The sequence below is a fragment of the Xiphophorus hellerii genome, chromosome 16 (genome assembly GCF_003331165.1).
Source record: "Xiphophorus hellerii strain 12219 chromosome 16, Xiphophorus_hellerii-4.1, whole genome shotgun sequence".
Lineage (NCBI taxonomy): Eukaryota > Metazoa > Chordata > Actinopteri > Cyprinodontiformes > Poeciliidae > Xiphophorus > Xiphophorus hellerii.
The window spans coordinates 22,625,010-22,647,334 of record NC_045687.1 but is presented as its reverse complement, the minus strand read 5'-3'; the positions used below and the strand labels follow the sequence as shown (position 1 = coordinate 22,647,334).

Genomic DNA, 22,325 nt, shown 5'->3' with positions numbered 1-22,325 from the left:
CCAAAATTAGAAACATCCTGTCTCAAAGGGATGTGGAAAAATTGGTCCATGTGTTGGTTATTTATAGACTGGACTTTAAAAAATTTTGTCATCAGGAGGTTCCAAATATTCACTCTAAAGTCCCCAACTGCTCCAAAACACTCCAGCAAGAGCGCTGAAGAAAATCTGCTAGAGATTACATTTCAGTCATCTTAGCCTTGCTTTATTTGTTTCCTGTAAATTGAAGTTAAAATGAGAAATGTTTTTCCTTACACAAACTCAATGTATTAGAATATACGGTATGTCTGCTTCTGAATTTGAAGAAAGTTGCAAGAATTCTACTCTCTCATTATTCTGGTTTTTGTTTCATAAAGGTAGGTTTATTTCCAGGTGCTTTATAACATAAAAACATAAACCAGTAATCAATTATGAAACAAGTTACACATGTTACATTATGTCAAATGCCCCTCATCAAAATCATGAAGCAAATACACATCAAATATGTTTATCAATGTTCCACTTACTGCTAATTAAAGGCAACAACAAACAGGTAGATTTTAAAGGAACTCATTGTTTCAGCGTCTTTGCAGTTTTCTGGACTTTAGTTCCAAACTTGTGGTACATAGCAACTGAGATCCTGATGGTGGCATTAGTCCTTTAATCCTGGAAATGCTCCTCAAGTGATAGAAGACCGACTTTGTAATTGTCTTTATCTGTCTCTGACGGTTCAGATCTACACCCAGATTTCGGGCCTGATCACAAGTTTGTTTACAAAATGGAAAATATTTTGGTAATCCTTGCTGATCTAAAGCAGGAAACCTTTAGAGTAATTTCCTGTCAGGAAGGGAGAAGGAATGGGTATGCGTCTGGTATCTGCTTTCAACTGTAGCTGTTCTGGAGCCAGGCACTGTGCCTACGTTTACTTTTGATAAAGTTCATAGTTAGGGTTTTCCAGAATGACCCTACGCCTGGTACAAAGCAGCCGGCCAAAGAAGATGGCACCCCTTCCAGAAGCAATCAGGAGGTGGATTCTACCAACGATGAAAGTACCATTGAAACAACGGTGGACATTTCTGAGATACATTGTGATAAGGCAATGTTTACAGGACAGAAAACAATTACAGAGTTATCAAGGTTCTGTGTGAAAACAGACATAAATTAACAAATTACCACCCGGAGATGTTTCAAATTCTTTTGTAAAATGAATCTGTCAGGTCTTGTTTTTCAGACGCCCACCTTCAAAATGTTAATAAACAATAAAAGAGTGTGGAGAGCAGGACTGCAAGGAGAAACGTCTACCTGCTCAGGTCAAAAAAGGAGAAGGTGGTTGTTCAAATGTTATTGGGACGTTTGAGGAATTCCATGTTTTGACTCGGATTAGAAAGGTGCAACGCCGTTAAACACACAGCTCTTCTGGTCATCAGCATGCTGGCCACTCTCCTGTGGTTCCTGCCATGATATCATCAGAGTGTACAGCAAATGACTCTCAGCCTGGATGGCCCAACTAAGTGTCCAGGCTGTGCTGAATCAGCAGATGTCTGTAAGTTGGCACCAGGTCTCTGCAGATGTCTGGTAATATGAGAAGCGGGCCGGGAATTCAGTTGGAAGCCTCCGACTCTGATGAGGCTGCACAATCAAAGTTGTGAATGAAAAGTTCAAAAAGACAAGAAGAAATTTGGCACTCTTATGGTAAAGTTAATATCTAGACAGCAACTTCATGTAAAGAGGCACGTCAACTGCACTTCTTTACCAGCTTTATCGTGTCACAACTGTTTCCCTTTTTTTTTTTTTTTTCAAATAGAGCTCAGACCAAAACTGGTGCCGAGTGTATCGATCGGGTGAGACATGAGAAGAGGGTGAGAGTTTACAAGTCTGGAAAGTTGTAGAATTAGATTTAGGTATTTTCTGGAGCCGAACAAATACACCTCATTGTCGTGTTCCATTAATCAATCCATCCATGGAAAATGTTTAGCAAAGGCTGACTTATTATGGGGTTTCTCTGTTGTAAATGTTTGGCACAAACAGACAAGTGACCTCATCTGTCAGATATGTCGTTACGGATGAAATGAAAGCTGAAATACTCGCCGCATGAAAATAGCTCCTCGTGTTTCTGCGCTTTGGTTTTAATGTTTGATTGCCTGCTGTTGTTTTATTACACACATCATGATGCCCTGCTGAGATATTACTGTCATTTCCCCACCCCCATATTTTTTTTTTTTTTACATACAATATTCATGTAAAAATATTTTTTTCAAATAGCGCCTGCTCAGATATACTTTAGTAGCACTCTGTGGTGTATTTTTGCTGCTCTTTTATTATTTACAGTTAAGTCCAAAAGTATTCATACTCATGACAAAATGAAGTTTAGCCTTCATGTTGTCTGTCTATCTATCTATCTATCTATCTATCTATCTATCTATCTATCTATCTATCTATCTATCTATCTATCTATCTATCTATCTATCTATCTATCTATCTATCTATCTATCTATCTATCTATCTATCTATATTAGCTGTCAATCTATCTAGCTAGTTATAAATGTTATTAATCCTACTTATTTCTGTTTTAGAAATGTTTCTATTGAGTGGTTAGATGTACTATTCTGATCTCAAATGTCATTAGCTGTAAGATGAAAATAATAATTAACAGAAATAAAGACTTGAGTCTCTGCGTATTCAATCTATACAATGTATTCCACTTCGTGAGTTGAGTCTCTGATGCATAGTGTGTATTTCTATCTTCAGAAGGACATTGAATCGACTTCAGTTCGTTTTTCAATAATTTGACCCTAACTTAAACTTAGTTCACACTTTACTCCTAAGCCAGCCCCAAACCCAAAACAGCACTTCTTCTTATGGCCTTGGGCTTTGAGGCCCGTAAGGTGCCGCAGGTCCTCACAACGTAAGTATTTGTTGGAAAAATTGGCCTTACAAGGTGAGAAACACACACAAACACGCACACACAAGCCTAAGCCCAGAGTCGCTCGCAACAAAATCCATCCATATCGGATGATTTACTGTATTGTGCTCAGCGTGCTTGCTTCTGGGAACAGTAGTGGTCAGGCACTTTCACAGAAGGTGCGAAATATCTGGAAATTGGCTGCGTCACTGAGCTACAAAAGCCTCGAAATAGCTTGTAGAGTTTCTTTTTTTCTCTTTTGGTCCCACTGATTTCCAACAAGAGGAGGTAGAAGGTAAGCAACAGAAAGTCTCTGCACAGTCCTTATTCAATGTATAAAGACAGAATCTATGTCTACATTTCTGCAGACATAGATTTTACAATCCCAGTAACTCAGATTATTACATTAAGGTAAATTCCTGGATGGTCATATCAAAAATTTCCACATACTTTTGTTGGTTTCCATGAAACATTTGCATGTTCGCCTTGCACTCCTATAATTATGAGCCTAAGTTGCTTTAAAAGGGAAATCTAACTCAACATCTCTGAAATGTACCACATGAAGCCAAAACCAACCAAAACATCAGCACAAAAACTTCAACTATAAAGAATTTTGATGAAGTCTGATGATTTGGGGTTCTTTGGGGTCATGAGACCCAAGTTATTCTGGAGTCAACCTGAGGTCATCAGGTGTTTCCGTACATGATGATCAGGAAGACTCGACTCGGTTGTAACTTTGTTACATTTCCAGCTGCCGCAGTGCTATTTCACACTGCACTGCGTCAAATGAACTCAAACCTTTTGAAAAACCTGTTCACCTGCCTCGCCTGTGGTGGCGCTGCTGCACCAGGAGCCACTGAAGGGAACAATACAAAAACCTCTGAAGAAGACACTGAGCGCAACGTCCTTCTTCACAAAGTGCAAACGGAAATAGACGGTTATAGGAATCCTCGAGCCATTTTTGGCCGCTAGCTAGACACGCACGTTTGTTTTTATTTACCCAGAATGCCCTGCTGTAGTCCGCTTCCTACATTTTGGAGAAGCTTCCGGTACACTTTGCATTCGTATTTGCATTTAAACCACAGCACAGACCAGCTTAATGGAACTGAGATATGTTTATAGGTGGACCAGAGTTCGTTAGCTGTTTTTGGTCCGCATCAGAGGATAATTGCTCATTCACACCTGTCCAAACGAGCTGATGGTCATTAAAACGGACTAAACAACACTGGTGTGAATGCACCCTTAGGCTATTTTGCAAAAAAAAAAAAAAAAGATCTTTAGGCACAAAACTGGTAGCGACGAGTTTCACTGTGTGTTGCTTTCAAGACTTCATTCAGTGGAAACCTAATGGTGCCGGTGTCCATATTAGGCAGAAACTAAGAGTGTAGCAAAAAAAAAAAAAAATCTCTGCCCAGCGCAGAGTTCAGACAGTTTGAGGTCTGTCCGTCCTTTAAATTGGTGAAGCCGGTCCACTCTCCACGCGCATCCTCGGGGACCACACATGCACACTCCCAGTATCTCTCCTCCTCCTTCCTCTTCCTCCACCTTCTCTCCCCCCCCCCTCTCTCTCTCTCTCGCTTTCTCTTCCTCTCTCAACACACACGCACACACACACGGACTCTCTCATATAGGAGGATCCCGGTAGAGAGCCGGAGATTGCACATCCGAGCGAGCACCGAGGCGCACTACTTCTTTAACTTCCTCCCCCTACACTCACACACACACACACACACGCCCACCCACCCCAGCATCAACAGGAACCTACAAATAAAAAAAACGGTCCAGCTCCGGCTTCAGCCTCCTCCAGACACTGACACACTGCTCATCATCTGTTTCACTCCGGAAATCCTGCGGATTTTTCTCCTTTTTTTTTTGTCTACCATTGTCTTTCTCTCAGCGGATCAATTAAGACGCGGTGCTGCACGGGAAATTTAAAGCGACGGTGTGTTTGTGTGTGTTGGTGTGTGTGTGTGTGGGTGTGTGTGTGGGTGCTGCAGTGTTCACCTGCATCCCCGGACTTGGAAAGGAGCAACAGCCGCCGCCGGCGCATCAGTGAGGTAAGAGATGCGACCAGCTCCGTTTACCCGCATCATCCCTTCACCGTTCAGCTCCGGCGGGTTTTTTTATTCCTTATTCCTGCGGCGGGGATTTTTTTTTTTTTTTTTTTTTTTTGCGTGAAATGTAATATTGGAATTCAGTTTGATTTCCATGTTTGTCTGAAAGCAAACCGACGCAAACTCTGCGCAGGATTTGGGATCATTTAGGCGCGATAGTTACTTTTTTTTTAAAGTGAATTATTGGTGGATATTTTTTTTCCCTTCTATTTCCTGTCCTGCCCAGTTTCAGCTCCTCCACTCACCTTGTCTGTGGGCCCTGTGGAAGCCACGGCGGTTACATAAAACTTACATTCATCTTCCGTTCTTCCTTCCCTTCCATCCTCTTCCTCGTCTTTCTCTTTGGCCTGAATTGTGAGGAAAAAACTCACAGATGTGATCAGAAAATGTGCAGGATGCACTTATAAAACAAATGGTTAGAATTTAACCCTTTGTGTAATGATTTGTTCAGATTTGATTGAATTTGATTTTAGCCGGTTTTTCTAAGAAGTTACGAAAGAGACTCCTAAATCTACCTCCTCAACAAATGACGTTTTTTTTTTCTAACATAATTTGCTCGAATTCTTTAAATGACTCAAATCTTGTTCTAGGTTATAACGACTTTAGAACCAACAATCAAAAAGCTAAATATTACTTTCTATTGGAATAATCAAATTGAAGTACAATACATTGCAACAATCCACTAAACAATGAAATAATGTATATGACTAAATCCAGAACCATCTCCCTAAATATGATATCATTCACAAATAGCTAATATTTTCTGTTTACTTTAACTGTAAAAGATTTCAACTAGTTGTTTTGTTTGTTGAGTAAATCCTCCATTAAGTGTAATATTTAAGGAGTTTGTATTGTATTTATTCTGTGGTCCAAATTTGAAAAAAAATGCAAACCTTGTGGATCATCAACAAATTTTTAAGAAACAAGGAAGTACCTGTGTGTGTGTGCGCGTGTGTGTGTGCACTGAAAAAAAGAGGAAGGCGCTCCAACTAAAGGGAAATTGTCAAATTTATTTACGCTTGTTTAACTTAATAAATTTAATACGTAACATATTTACTTGATGAATGTAATTTGATTACTTGTAACAAATTAAGTACTTTTTTTAAAGTTGGATTGCCAGTTGTCTTTTTTCAGTGTGTTTAATGGGCCTTTGGGAAACGCCTCTCAGGCTTTTTTATATGTCTGCGAATGCAAAAAATGGTATTTGACTTAAACGTAACTAGTTCAGTTTTACAGTGCAACTGCTGTAGGTGTCTTCATAATTTAATGGCTAGAAAAGAGACGCTAAACCCCAGCCGCAGCTCTCTCTCCTGATGCCTGCTCGAAGTGAGACAATCAATAAAATTCCTTTGAATTTTGCCGCCTTTCCGTGTGTGACTCTGGAGAAGTAAGGTGTAGTCGCTGTGGCAGAAATGCTGCTGGTATTGGTTAAAATCATGCTTACAAAAAAGATCTGCGTGTCAAAGGTGAAACACGTCTTTATCCCCAAAGCTGCTTTTTTTTCTCTGCTTTGGGGATAAAAGTCAAGACTAACAAACATTTTTATTAAACTAAGTTGTCTGTTTTAACTTTCTTGTTAAAAAAAAAAAAGACCAAGACACAATTTGTTTGTGGTCAAGTCATAAAACTGTACTGAAATGGTTGTTCTTTAAAGCCTCGCAAAATAAATTTGAGAACTTTTTAAACCTAACAAGTAGAGTTGTTCAATGCCTAAAACGCACAAGACGATACACGAGATCGTCACGAGACAATACAGGATGACTTTCTTCTTCTGATTTTTTAAGATTTCTTCAAACCTTAAGACAGCGCCTCAACTTTTTATATACTGCAGTGCAACATTTACCATATCCCTGTTGCTATTATAGGGTGCGCTGTGATTGTGATGTATCTCAATGTACCCCTAGTGATGCTTTCTGCTTCTTTCAGCATCTGAGCAACTTGCAGTGCTTACATTTTGATCGTGTCTTGTCTGTCTCTCCATTGCCATTTTATCGTCTCTATTGGAAACTTACAATGATGCCAAACAAAAGTCTAAAGAGTAGTTCCTTGTTGCTAGTGTAACTCCTACTAAAACACCTGCTAAAACGTTAGCAGGCGAAGCCATCCTGAGCACAACTAGCTAGTGCTCACCAGACAGCGGTCACCTCAACGAGAACAACTGTGAGGTTTGCTATCGCGAGATCTCCTACAACCACATCTTGTTATACCTCTGTCAATATTATTTTTAAAAAAACACAGTTAAAATGTGTTGTTCATTGACAACAACTTCATTAAGTTTATGAAGCACAGCATATTTAAGCTAATGCTAATTTTAGCTAAATTTGACTGTAGCATTAGCTCTGTCACAAAACTAGCTAAAGCTTGATAAAAACTTAAATTCCTGCTCCAACAAACCTTCTGTTTTATGGCAGTTCTTAACTTATACTATGACTATTTATTAATGATACAAACCATAAATATATCAGACTTGACATTTATTTATAGACTGTGTGTACAGAAAATGACTTTGAGTCATCAGCTATCAAAGTGTACAAAATGTCAATGGGGACATGAACATGGTTGGTGCTAAACATCCTTTGGCAGATGGATCCATTTCTTACCAGAAAAACTCCGTTGCTAAGTGACAAACAAGGGTTGAAATAAATAAAGAGCCAATTTTTGAGCACTTTATGCTTGTTTTGTCACCGTTTGCTAACATTTCCATTTTTTAAATAGTTTTGTAACATTGTACTTTTTGGGGTTCAATTTGAAGTTGTAATTTTGTTTCTTTGTTGTAGTCTTCTCACACTTAAAAAAAAAATCTGATTCTTGTTTCACTTTATTACTACATTGAAGGTGTACAGGGTCTATTTTGAAGTTGTTTTGTTACACCATAAGCATTTAATGTCCTTATGAAAGTTTTATTACACCGTAGGCATTTAGGGTCCTTTGGTAGATGCTTTGTTATTTAGCAGGGGTTTCAGGTTCTTCTGAAAATGTTTAGTTACCTTGTAGACATTCAGGGTTCTCATGAAGGTTTTGTTACATTGCAGGCAGGATCTTTTAATAGTAGTATTAGTAGCAGGTAATATTTTTTGTGAATTATTTTGTCGTTGTTGGTGTTGTTTTATAGCACTTTTTATTTAGCTAGCATCTTCACAAGTTTGTTTAGTTTTACTGAACCTCTTTTGTTGTGCCTGTTGTATTACGTCTGTCGTTGGTTCTTTCTACTTAAGATGTGGTTGTTCTACGTTTTAACATGGTTTGTCTTTTTGCTACTGTTTTTTGTCATCATCACTATCTCACATTCGTGTTCATTTGATTGATTTTTTCTTAGCTAGCCACATTGACAGACTCTTAGTCTGCTATCCCCTGCGTGTGTACTGGGACCTAGCATGCACACATAATTCATCCATCCAGGCTAATTCCATATCGATTAGACTCTATTGACTGGATATGTCTGAATGCAGACTGGTGTGATATCATCTGTTTTGCTTTTCAGGCGCTCGGTTCTCACCGAAGAGCTGAATAGGTGAGCTGGCTTTAAAAGCTCACACACCGTTTCTAAGCGTCAAGAAGTCTTAGCCCTCCAAATCATCTCCTTGCCAGTTTAGTGAAGAGAAACATCGTCTTTCCTTCTCCGTTTTCACTCTCCGCTGGTCAGAAGAGCTCTGTCTCTTCCTTTCTATTTTTAGCCTCTATTTACAATGCAGTAGCTATAGAAGCAAGAATATCTGCTCACTCTGATCCAGTCTTGTGTCTCTTACATCTTATTATTGTTCCTTATTCTTTATTTTATCTTCCCTTCTTCACTCAGACTCAGCGTTTTTCTGGTTCTTCCACTTTTGGTTCCCCGGCTCATCCGCAGAGAACATGTTAAGCCCTGGCAACACACATATCCCCACACACCCACCCCTTCACGCACACACACACACCCCCGCACGCCTGCACACATACAGTAAAAGGGAGTGCTGGAAAGATGGGAGAGTAGAGGGGAGTAAAGGTTAATCTCTGGATGCTCTGACCCAAATTACTATCTGACCTACGTATCACCCCCAAAACAAGCACTGCACTGTGCCCTCCTATCTGACACCCAAACTCAGATTATTCTTTTTAAAGCTACACATGCGCTAATACAGACACAAGCTATACCACACTTAAACCGATCAAAAAGCAGGTCTAAGAGGCCAAAGAAAGGAGGTTTATTAAAGAAAATGTAACTAACTAATGAAAAGTCCAAGTTAAAGTTGCACTTCAGGTATTCACTTGGTTTCTGTGACTGCTGAGATCTTGCCCACAGGCTCATATTTATAGTACTTATTTTGTTCTGATTGATTCACAGGTGTAAAATTTCACACCGCAGTCCAATATTTAGTAGCATTGCACCAATTAGCAAACTACTTACGTATTGTTTTTAAACCTTCTTGTATGATGTTTTTGTCTCATGTTCATGAAGTCTGGACCTCCCTTAGGGATGACATTATTTATCTCCTTTACGCCTCTCTGCCTAGTAAATGTTGAAGGCCTAAGGAACCCTGTGCAATCGAATTTTCCCCAAATATTCTATATATTTTAAAAGAATTTTAAGCTGTGCAGTAAGTGTGCCTGGATAAATTCTCAGGTGATTGGATTGTGAAGATTTTCAGCTTAATTGTTAAATTGGGGAAAATAACTGCAATATCATGTTGTGAATAGTATCCATGGCTTCTGTCAAAATGTGGGTTGATGTATCTTTCATGTTAATACTCTGTGCAGAACGCCATTTTGTTATTATCCATCCATCTCCGTAGGCTAAGCCACATTTTCTACATCCGATTATCAGAAAGACTTTTTGAGTGATGCTCTTTGGTGAACTCCATCTGTTCTTTGACACATACATCACTTCATCCTCCAATCATCCATCTTATTTCTGTGACTTGTGTGTACGCGCCTTTGTGGGGCCTTAACAAAAAGGCGCTTTTCTAATACACATATAAAATCGACCTCCTCCTGGCGACCTTCCCAGTTCTCTTCGCTTTCAACTGGATGCTAGACTCATAAGCCTCTCATATACAAAACTGCCATCAAAGAGCAGGAGTGGGTGCTAGATCACTGCTGCGTTTACCAATGGTCTGACATGAGATGATTCACATTTTTACACAAGCTAGGCTTATAGATTGCATTGAATGTGTCAGACCATTGGCACAATTGAGGTTGGTGCCAGAGGACCACTTTGAAGAAGTGTGGTTATAACTAGTCCAGCAAGAGGAAACAGGTTTTCCACCGCAGCAGTTACACTACCTGTTCCTTCTTGGCTCTATTAAAGAACAGGTCTAAATTTCCACCGCCAGATTATACGTTTTGCGCTACACCATTGCATCACTAGCTGCGTTTCCACTGACCATAAAATTGCGCAATGAAAACTCGCCAATTTCCCAAAAACTCTTAATTTTTTCAATGAAAGGTTTTTCCACTAAGATGAGGAGGTTTTTGTGGCAGTTGTTGATCGAAATGTGATCAACAACCAAATGTTACTACTGGCAGAAAAGACGAAGAAGATGACAGGAAGTGGTAGGAGGACAATGGCGCGGCATGTTTTTTAATGACTCGTCACATGAACAAACTTATTCAAGCGTGATTTTAATTGCGTCGCTACTTTAATGGAAACGCCGCAATTACGAAATTGAGTTTTTTTCGACAGTAACAAAACATCGACAAAGTTTAGCGCATGTTTGTAATGGAAGCCACTGAGAACACATTCGCAGTTTTGAGCACAATTTATATATTCAACACTACAGTCTCATGGAAGCGCTATAACGGCTTGGTTTGTATGCTATTGACTAAGAAGAGAAGAATAGAAAATTAACCAAAAAAGAAAAAAATACAGTGGACCCCATGGTATTCAGAGGTGATGGGGAACGCAATGATGATAGCTAAAATCCACGAATAATTGAGATCCCATCTAAGAAAACTAATAACTGGCTGTTTCAATAGTTCAGACACCAAATATTGTAGAAAGTACCTTAGCACTACCTCAGAAAATAATATCTGTAGCCTTTATTGTCTCTGCTATTGGAGGTGCAGCCAGTCAGTGAGAAGGAAAATTTATTTCGATCCTGGATTTGCTTTGTAAATGGCAGACAGATTTTCTTCCAAAATTTGTAGTTATGTTCCAGAAGAAATCCGTGAATAGGTGAGTATTGGAGCTGACATCTTCTCACCAGGATGTCAAAGCAGTTTTTGTCTCTGAGAGATGAATAATCCTAAATGGAGCAAATTATTTGGAAAAATACCAACTATCAACCAGTAACCAAACACTTTCTGAGATTCTTTCATTTCTGGCCTGCAGGTAACAAACATACCGTCGTCCAATTCCGGTTATCGGTCGATTCTTCGGACGCCTCCAATCCTTTCTTCATCTGGGAAAATAAAGCAAAGATTTTGAAGTGTATTAGTATTGGACTGGATATTCCTAGATGGCATCGCAGGCGTTTAACTTCAGCACAGTTGGAAAACCTTTGAAGAGGACAGTTTGCTGATAAGATTCGGGTATTTCCTATTATTGATCATCTTTTTAAACCCCACAACTGAAAACTTTCGGGCGTTCCACAAAGACGCCTTTAAACAAATCTTACACTGACTTTATGAAGTCGCCAGTAACGGTGATCATTACAAGCTGCTGGCTGGATCTCACTGAAAGAAAAGGTGGAGAGGCTACTAATGCAGAGAGTAATGGATTAACTGCTTCAAATGTGTGTAAATGCACAGAGAGCACTTAGCGAGAGGGCATTTGTAGAAGACAGCAGGAGACAGACGGACATCGGAAATCTGAGCGCAGTGAAAGGTACAAAGTGAGTCTGCAGCTGAAAGGAAAGCTGAATTGACTAATTATTTGGTCTTCAGCTTTACGGCGTATGACGACACTAAACCAATGGCCCAACGGCAATCTTTCCTTTATTAACATTGTGTTGTGTTTACGATAGGTCAGAACATGAATATAGGCAAATTTACATGGCCGGGTACTCAGTAACTCGGCAAGTAATCTGAGACGGCAAGGGAGAAAGGACAATAGAAAAGCAAAGGGAGGATTATATTATATACAGGTGGATGAGAATGAAAGAGACAACACTGTTTAGATACGACATCTTTAGAATTTCATGTTCTTGTGTAGTGATCAAAAATTCAAACACACCAACACATTAACTTTGTAATATTTAAGCATCTCTGATGTCCAACTTGTTATTTTCCATTTTTATTACTTAGTTACATTTTCTTGCATTTTCAATTCCTAGAAAGTCCGGTCTGTTTGGATGTATAATCGATGCAGACCAAAGAAGCAAACATCTGGACCGCATAAAAACCTAGATCTCGCTCGGCTTATTTGAACTCTATCTAGTGCGGTTCAAAAACATATGTTAACACCAGGCGGACTGGAGAACTCTCCGAAAGCAGGAAGTGGACTGTGGTGCACGGCATTCTGGGGAAATACAATAAAACAAGCGCGTGAGTTTAGCGCTAGCAGGAGAAATGGCTTGTGGTCTTTTGCCAAAGACAAACTAGAAATCCTACAACTGCTAAAATTGGACACTACTCCATTTTTATTCACATTTTGTGAAGAGGGAAGTTGCGCTCACTGTCTTCTTCAGAGGTCTTTCTGTTGTTTGTTTCCTTTCGTGATTCTTGGTGCAGCGCCACCACAAAGCGAGTGGCTGAAAAGCTTTTCAAAGGGTTTAGTTCGTTTGACACAGTGCAGTGTGAAAATGAACCGCAACAGCTGAAAATGTAACAAATGCTGCTGAGGTGGACGCTCAGGGTCACAAGCGCATGTGAATTCAATGATATGCTAAAATCACAGTGCCCTCTAGTGGCCTGACAAGACAACTCATCCTAGGTGTCTAAGCGCCGCCATCTGAACGTGGAACTTTTTCCTAGTCAGCATCTGAAGCTACAGGAGGTTTCCAGGCAGCGGCCTCGCGTAAACCTAGCCTCAGAATCTACTGTGATTTCAGTGACAGGAACACTCGGGCAACCTGCAACGCAGCTAGAAATGTAGCAGGAAATAGAAAAAGAGCGCTCTTCAGATACATGTATGGCTAATAAGCATTTGCGAGTAAGGAAATAGGAGGTAGAGTGCTAACAGAGGCATGAAAGAGAAAATGATCGATGGAGTCAGACAAAAGAAAACATCCAGTCCTGCTGCCGTCTCCAGAGGATGCAGCTGAAATCTGATCTAAGGCAGGAAGTGGCCATCACTCTACCTCCCCGTCTGCCTAACACTAGAAGGAGACACACACATCACGGTGTAATATTGCACCTGATGTTTTCCTCTTATTACCTAAAGGACACACGCGACTGGCCTATTAATTAACTGCTGTTTTAATCTCTGTTACTCGCGCTCCAGCGTCTGTTGAAACCGCATCTTTTTCCCTCTTTAATTGGATTTTACAACAATGTGCAAAAAAAAAAGGGCTCACCATTCTCTTTTAGGTAATAAGTAGTCGCTCTTTCGTTTTATAGAAGAGGAGTCACAGGTATAGCTCTGGGCTTTTTCCAGCAGTTGGCAGTGACAATAAAAGTTTTTATGTAGAGCAAGTGAAAATGAGAATAATGGGAGAAAATCCATGGATTTGTAGAAGAAAAAAAAGCACTCAGCACATTTGTAAATATGCAAAGCAGTCTGCACTTTATCATCCTTCAGGTTATGGCTCAGCGTTTTAGAAGTGAGGGTCTGCCAAAAAAAATGTAAGCCGGTAATATCTTACCTGATAACGCTTTATGTTTTTATTTGGCATAGAACCAGACTAGAGGCCTAAACTGAGAGACGTTCAAAACAATTTCAATATTGATTTATTGTTGTTATGATGAATACTAATTGATGATGTTTTCTTTTTTTTAAACTGTCCTTATTGTCAGGATTGCTGCTTTTACTATTTTCTTCACACTTTATTCAATAAGAGTATCAATAAATATAAATACATTTGATACAAAGATCACTTCCTTATATGGCTGGTGTCCAGAAGAAAAGTATTACAAACTACACGTTCTTTATTTGTGTTTATGATTGCTGTGCCATCCACACAGTTACCTAAAAAGATGTGATAAATAGTTCTTATAATCATTTTTATCGTCATCACAATACTACTAGGAAATATCGTGACAAAACGTTAAAGTCCATAACGCCCACCCCAAGTTTAAGATGAAAAAATGGAGCAGTGTTGAAACCACATGTTTGTAAAACCAGTCATGCTGATTTTCTATCACTGGAAGGAAGTTTATATTTTCTTATCATATTTATTTTATTGGGTTTTGTAGTTCATTTCGGTCCGTATTAAGAGGGAATTTGTTGGAAGAGGTAGGACGTGGCTGCTGAAGGTGTTCAGCACTTGACTCCCACTCGGAGGTTTGGGGTTTGAGTCCCACTGGAGACGTTCTGTTTTTAGGTTTTGCATATGCCGGGGGTTTTGTGTGGGAGGAGCCAAGCGGGCAGCAGGACATTTATCCTCCACACTTTTTGTTGGTTTTGTCTTTACCAGAGTTCTACCTCCGCTTTAACATGGACTCAAATGAATGATAAAAACAATGAATGTAAAGATGAAAAATATTAACTATGAAAGTTATTTTTAATCACACTTCCCATTCGGTGAAATAGAGAGTAAATTCAAATGTTCTGCCTCTGCATTCACTAAATCCTCACTTGCATAAAGGACAAGGCCTAAAAAGTCTTTCTTTTTTCTGTGTTGAAGCATCTCAGCTTTTAGTGCATATGAGATCCCCCATCATCTGAAGCTCACACAGATATGGATGCGCATATTGTTACACAAGTAGAAGGAGAAAGACGAGAGGGGCACAGTGTCACTGGGACGGTTTAATGGCTACAGAATGTGGGTGTGGAGTGAGAACAGAAGTCAGAAAAAAACCCAGCAGGAAGAGGATGAAGGCCAGATTATAGCGAGGCGATAACCACAGCCATGTTTGGCAGTCTGGAGTTTTCTAGCATGCTGCTCATATTTGGTTTTTAATGTTCAGATCCATGTATGTTATAATCTTAAAACGGAGATATTATATATTTTCTTTTACACACAGCGTCATTTTATAGCACAGTAGAGTAACTATGTTCCCTTCAGTTGTTATAAAAATCCAGCACATATCAAAAATAACAAAAGAAATTTGTCTTCGCAGTTTAGCGCCTTGAAATTGGCCCCTGTCTCTTTAAGAAGCATCTCACTATCTCGGGGCTGACAGAGTTTCATTTCATTGTTTATATGTAGCTAAGCAATAAAGGGCTTTTTGTCACTGAGCAGAAAAAATTCCACGTATTTATGTTTCAATTGTTATCAATATCAACTGATATGAAATGCTTATATTGCTTTTTTTTTTTTTTTTTTTGCCACGTCACTCAGCCCTACAAAACGCTATAATGGTTTGGAAATCTTTACTTTTTGAAACCTTGGTATACACTGCAGTGGGAAAGTATTTGCTGTCTTAAGAAATGTATTTGATTTTCGATTTTTTCTTTTGTCACATTGAAATCTTTCAGATCGTTAAGCAAATATAATACCTGACATAAGTAACCTGAGGCAATACAAAATTCTGTTTTTAAATTATGTCAATTGATTTAAGTTATCAAAAGAGACATTATTCAACATCATTCAGTGTCACTCTGTACCATACTATACCACGCCGTGCTGCACTACGCACCATATCTCTTTACTAGTAACTTGAGTTGAAAAGTAGACAACAATTTCAATCAATTATTGGCCTACATGTCATTGTTTGTATGCTGACTTCATGACTGCAGTCAGTTATACTTTACTGACATCAAAATGTGAAAGAAAAAATTGTCTCTTAAAGAAGCAAATCTCGCCACCGGATGTTCTGTTTGCCTTTCACACGTTTTTCTTGCCTCAGTAATCTCTCCAGTCTCCGTGGATGTAAAGGTGAGAGGAAGGTTCGGTCACACATAGACTTGCATGGGAATTGGGACGGTGCAAAAGTACATGCTGTTCTTTTTCTTCTTTCTGGCAGGAAAATCCAAATGTTTTCCAGTTTCTCTCTCTATGTCTTCTACTAATCTACTTTACCATGATTAACCCTGATGGAAAGAAATTAAAAGTGTATCTACCTCTGAAAAAGAAATGAACATTTTAACAAGATTACTAAGAGAAATGGATTTTGCTTTCCAGTTTTTAGAGGATACAAATACATCCTATGGGGTAGCAGCTGTAACTGCTCAGCAGCAAGCCAGTTGTTCTTTGTTGTGATCTTGCCACAGGGCACTGATGTATGGAGTCGGCTTTCTGTTTGAACAGTGTGCTATATAAATATAACTCTGGTCTCATCTCTATATGTGCAGGTAGAACAACCCTATATCAAGCTGCAGCCATGGATGAGATGGACCTGCCCCAGATGAAGAAGGAGGTGGAGAGCCTCAAATACCAGCTGGCCTTCAAACGAGAGAAATCCTCCAAAACGGTCACAGAGTGAGTATATAGGTCTTAGCTGCAAACCTTTACAGAGAAACGTCTGTAAGGTCTGACTGCACCGTACACTATTCATACTTGTTGTACACCATATCATGCCACATCATGTTATACCATACTGCACCACACCATAATATGCCATAGTATACCATCATACCATACCATATTATACTATACCATACCTTAACATACCATGTCATATTATACCATTCCATACCATACCATACCATATTATACCATACCATAATATGCCATAGTATCCCATCATACCATACCATATCATGCATACTATACCATATTATACTATACCATACCATTCCACACCATACCATACTGGGAATAAAAAAATATTTTTTTTCATTTCTTTCTTTCTTCAAAGTTTGGTCAAGTGGATTGAGGACGGCGTTCCTGAGGATCCCTTTCTAAACCCAGAGCTGATGAAGAACAACCCATGGGTGGAGAAAGGCAAATGCATCCTCCTCTAGGGAGAAGAAGCATACATCCTCCGAGGATCACCCATGTCAACAGTAACCCTACAGATGACCCCTGAAGCCGACCCGGACTGTGAGGGCAGTGGCCGGACAGCGCCCAATGTGCCCTCACCATGAATGTAGTACAGCTGTTACCCCCCACCTCACCCTAGACACACGCACACACAACCACAAGGGCACAGAAACACTCACTGACACTCGCACACATCATCGCTCTAAACCTTGTCTGACTCTTTCTCTGCAAGTTTATTCCTTGCCACGGCAATCTAGCATTACTATGATATGAGAGCAACAATCATTACTTGTACTACACTGGTTTGTATGAATATACTGTTTGATTATTTATTTATTCTGCTGCCAATTGCAATCTTGTTTTTTTTTAAGTCCCACTTTAACGCGTTAGTGATGTGTAATACAATGTTGAATCACATTCTCACTGCCAGACTGACTGTAGGTGGAAGAAATGTAACACTTTCAATATCATTAAAAACATCTTCATATTTACTTACTTTTAACTCAAATGAGAGATTTCCCAAGTAAGAGATTAGCAAAAGAAAAAAAACTTACTAAAACAGAGAGTTCACCAATAATAATGTTTAACAGTGAGTAAGTAACTCTTTCAGTGTAATTGACATAGATTGACATAAAATACTGACGTTAAGAATAGCAGAGAAAGATTTTGTAAATCATAACAGCTTAGTTACGTTATCTGTTAGCAAACAGTTCAATTTAGGTTCAATCCATGCTAACAAAATAGTCTGTAGAATGGAGCATGCAAGTGGAGATGTTGAATGACCCGTTTTAAAGTTTGGGGGGGAAAAAAAGTATTTTTGAAAATTCTTGATGAACTGGTAGCCCACTTTGTGCAGATTGCTTTCCAAGCAAGACCAACAAATTAGCCATTATCATGGGTTTTTATGATCTTCTTCAGTTTGTTTTCCCTCTGCCACCATAAAATTCAATTGCAAGCTAGGAATTGAAACCATGAGCTATCTGCATGCTAGCCCTACATTAGGCGTAATGTTAGTCCTTTAAAATAACTGACATCTATTAATACGGTATTGGTAATTAAACTTTTCACTAGAGTTGTAAAATTTGTTTGGTTAATTGTTTTTGAGACACTCTTGTTATCTTTGAGACTGATGGACGTTAGCAACATTATGTTTTGCTTTTTGAGATCTTCTAGCCTACTTCATGTTGCCAGAAAGGCACTACTTAAGTGATTTCTTAATGCTACAGATCTGGCAGTCATCACGCCTAGGGCTGAAATGAAGAAAAAAAATATCTACTTCGAAAAATATCCATAGAGGTGCAGTTTGGGTTTTCAGTATAAAAGCTAACTTAATAATTTACTAGCTGTCCAGTCCTTACAAAATGTAACAGCCAAGCATACTGAAATGCAACAAAATGTCTTATTAGCAAAGTTAGCGTAGCATAAACGTGAAAGTCATTTAGTATGGCTTGTTTAAACAACAACAACAACAACAACAAAAAAAGAATGAACATTTGGACAAGTGAAATACAATTTTTTTTAAAACACCCCCCACGAATTGTATAAAAAAGTTTTGTCATAGCATTATATTTAGGCACCTCACAATACAACAGTAGCCCCTTTGCTGAAGCACACAGAGTAAATGGTCACCAAATTATTCACCTGCCACACTGAGAAACACAAAGAGAGCAAAAGGAGTCAAAACGATTGGATATACAGTAGCTGCCTGGACTGGGGCAGAGGGTGAATAATCCACTGCTTTGTACAGGGGCTACAAAACACTTAAACACTTTTACAATTATTTAGGCCAATGAGCTGCCCAACATTTATTTCATAAGCATAATGAAAACATTTGTCTTAGATGAAAATATCATATAACAACACAGCGATCAATGTAAATGTAGCTAGTAGCCTGCTGCTTGCTAAGTGTGCTGCTACAGGTCCAAGTAGCTAATGTTGTCCTGTGGTGTAAAAATCTGACTTTTGCCCTATGAGACTGTTCAACAAGAAATCTCTTAAACAACCACTGTAGTTGTTACACTCTCCTATTGAATGTGGCTACTACAGCTGATTGAAGAATACCTCCGTGAGTATACTTAGCGACGTTTGTGCAGACTATGCTAGCACCCGAGCTGCTTCCGAAACTAGCTTCCTGTTATGTATGACTGCTGCCCTGTTCAGATAAAAAACAACTTCATTTCAAGGACAATCATCATATTGAAATTTAGCTTGAATGTCATGGCGTCGGCAGTTCTCCAAGCGCAGTCATAGCAAAGTGAAACTCTGGGTCTCTGGGGCGGGTTTAGGTTTCTGCTCCCTCTCATCCTGAACCACAGCCCCTAAAGACCACGCACAACCGCGGAGACCAACGCAGGAAACCTTTCACATGCATCCCTCCTCACATGTATAGACGGACCCCTTTAACTTATTAACTTATTTATTTATTTATTGAAGAGAACTTTCCTTAACCTTAAGCTTTTTTATATAGTCGCAACCTTTCCTCTTTATGTCCTCCTCAAAAAAATAAAAAAACACAAATAAAAAAATAAAAGAAAATCACAACTACAAAAAAAAGCTCCACCTTGCCAGATCACCATCTACGACTGCCTTGTACACAGTTTCCTTAAAACCAGAATGTAAATATGTGGCATGAGGTTCCGACATCACTGCTGACCTCAGAGGTGGCCTGTGAGTGCATGTGACTGCAGTCTTGTGTTTATGTGTGCATACTTTCAGAAACAAATCTGGACAAGAGGCTCCCATGTGGGCTGCGAAGCGCAAATGCAGCTGCATCACACACGGGCGCGCACATGTGGGGGCTGAACAGATCAGCAACGACATACACTCACACACACACACACACACCAATGCACGCTACTCAGTGAGAATGTGTACCAAGGGAAGTTTGGCAAGGACAATGGAGTCTGGACGCGACTTGGGACAGCAGAGCTTCACATCTTCTATGTACTGTATTAAATCAGATTCAGTTTGTGTTGCAGCGGCTGCTCACGGGAGTTGTACTCTACTTCCAATTGAGTTTGAATTATATCTAAACTTTCTTCTTTTTTTTTTTTTTTGCTATCAAGAGTTGTTAAGTAAGTTTAGTCTACACACGGGCTGTGAAAGCATGTTTTACAGTCCGAAAATGTCTTAACCATAACAGCAAAACTTAAAAAATACCAGTTGAGTTCAAAGTGACAGCCCTACACAATGCAAGCAATGTCAAAACATAAAGGAAAAAAAATGCTATATTTGTTATTCCATGAAAAGTATCAGAAAAGGAATGTTTAAGTACTTCAAGGAATTTCCTTTTCTGTAAAATGATCCCTATGCAATAAATGGGCCAACACCATAGTATGAGAAACATTTCCATACCGTGACACTTACCGCGTTTCTATCAATGTTTTTTTTATTAATTCTCATTTGAAAATATCTTATATGACTGAAACAGCAAAATTTGAAATAACTTACTCAATTTCACAAAAATGTTTTTACACTCGCTTTTTATCTTTTTTTTTTTTTTTTACAAAAAAAAGAGACAATGCCGTAAAGTGAAGACAAAAAAACATTTGCTGATGCGTTCTGATGTAGCGACCTTTCACCTCACTTGACTGATCATTGGTTTCTGCTGTCGCCGTTTGCAGTTATTTCTCCAGACATCATGTAACGTCGCAGAAACTGGGTGACATTACAGAATGTTTACAACTTGGCCGACAGCAACACATTCCTGAAAACCTCTCTCTATTTTTCTGGGACTTGTGGTCCATGCTAGTTCACGACCTCTACTTCCTGTTTATTACAACCATGTGTAGCGTCAATATCTAACAAAGTCACGTTTTGCGTAGCCTGGTTGATTCGCTCCAAACCAATAGTAAGAAAAATGCCTATTTTGCATTTTCTTTTTTGCGACATTTTAAAACATTCACTCAAAATTCATATGATAATTGAACGGAAACATAGCTACTGTCTATAACTCCTAGAACTAAATAGACTAACTTTGCATGGACCTTTGTAATCTCTTTAACACGTAATTTTTTTTCAACAGTGATATTTGCTTCTTCACCCTTAAATAAACGCTGCCTCTTTGACGCCATGTTTTCCCCCACACAATTAATGACCTCAGTAGTTGAACTCCATGCAGCTGTTGTTCAAACGGACCGCTTTCAGTGAATCTGTTGCATGGAGCCAGCCGAGTGGCTGTTGGGTCTGTTAGTTTCTACTACTATACAACACCTGCTAGTAAACAATTGGTAAAGTGGAAAAGTTTGTGAATCAGTAGTCCAGTGAAAGCAGTCATTGGACTAGTGATTGGAGTAGAAGTGCTATTACTTTGAACACAACCGAATCCGCAAACCCCAATCTCAGCAAAGATCTAGAACAATGTTCCTACTATGGAAGAGCTTCCATTGACTTTGGATTTGCTTCTGGGCTTCTTCGTACCGTCCACCTGAGTCCCTCCGATTATTGTCTTCAATTCTGTAATTTAAAATAACTTTAACATTTAAAGGACTGAAACGTGCTTAGTCCTAATGGGATCACATGGAAAAGCACCAAATTGTCTGGACTAACCCTACAAAAGACGTACATGAGAGGACTCCTGCCTCTGTCTGTCCCTCGTCTGTTTCACGTCCTGCTTCTGTAGCTTTACGTGTTTGGTTTGTTTTTCGATGATCTGAACTTGGATGTGGATGTCTAATATTACAACATTACGACTGTATAAGACCTTGTCTAGATATTTAGCAACATATTCTATGTGGGAGTGCTTTGGAAAAATTATGCATCAGATCAAAAAGTCCTAGTATAAGAATGACAATGAGCAATAAATTATAGACCGTTTTTTTATTGAATGTTTTACAAAAACATTTACCTTACTGAATAAAGTAGAAGATTTTTAGACAATCTGGTTGTCCTGGGTGTTTTTTTATCCTTTGGCGCAATAAGTTCCTCTGTCGTACTAGAGATCCTCCGGCTGATGCAGAGATGGCCTCCAAGGACAAACGAAGTCTGGAAACTGAGGCAGGATTTATTAAAGACTTGTTTTCATCTTTCAGCAGGACAAAAGCATTAAACGTTCAATCAGGGTAACAACAGATCGGTTTAGATCAGGGATGCACGATGTATCGGCATCAACATCGGTATCGGACGATGTTAGTCATTTTTCAACATATCAGTATCCTGATAAGCAGAACCTGGTCGATATGAACATGGTGGTCATGAACTAATGTAGGTGATGTGGTTGCTTTTATAGTGTCAAAATTGGAGAAAAATATAGGTTATCAGTAAATATCGGTTATCGGCCAAAACAGCAGTAATAATATCAGACATCAATATTGGCTCAAAATGTTTTGAGCCAATATTGGCTAAAAGACTTGAAAATTAATGCTGACAGATGTTCTCCACCCAGTTTGACAC

At 39.1% G+C, this 22,325-nt stretch overlaps 1 protein-coding gene across 1 annotated transcript; it reads left to right on the top strand.

Annotated features, from left to right (window-relative positions):
* Nucleotides 1-4,477: 4,477 nt before the first annotated feature.
* Nucleotides 4,478-21,812, top strand: gng13b (guanine nucleotide binding protein (G protein), gamma 13b). The gene is made up of 3 exons (XM_032587598.1): nucleotides 4,478-4,935; nucleotides 16,304-16,430; nucleotides 16,810-21,812. The coding sequence occupies exons 2-3, from the start codon at nucleotides 16,333-16,335 to the stop codon at nucleotides 16,913-16,915; spliced, it is 204 nt and encodes a 67-aa protein (XP_032443489.1). The 5' UTR covers nucleotides 4,478-4,935; nucleotides 16,304-16,332; the 3' UTR covers nucleotides 16,916-21,812.
* Nucleotides 21,813-22,325: the final 513 nt, after the last annotated feature.

Excerpts from the sequence above, each read along its gene's own strand:
- gng13b (XM_032587598.1), top strand. The coding sequence starts at position 16,333 with ATGGATGAGATGGACCTGCCCCAGATGAAGAAGGAGGTGGAGAGCCTC. Across the intron at positions 16,431-16,809 it reads TCCTCCAAAACGGTCACAGA|TTTGGTCAAGTGGATTGAGG; the intron begins GTGAGTATATAG and ends CTTTCTTCAAAG.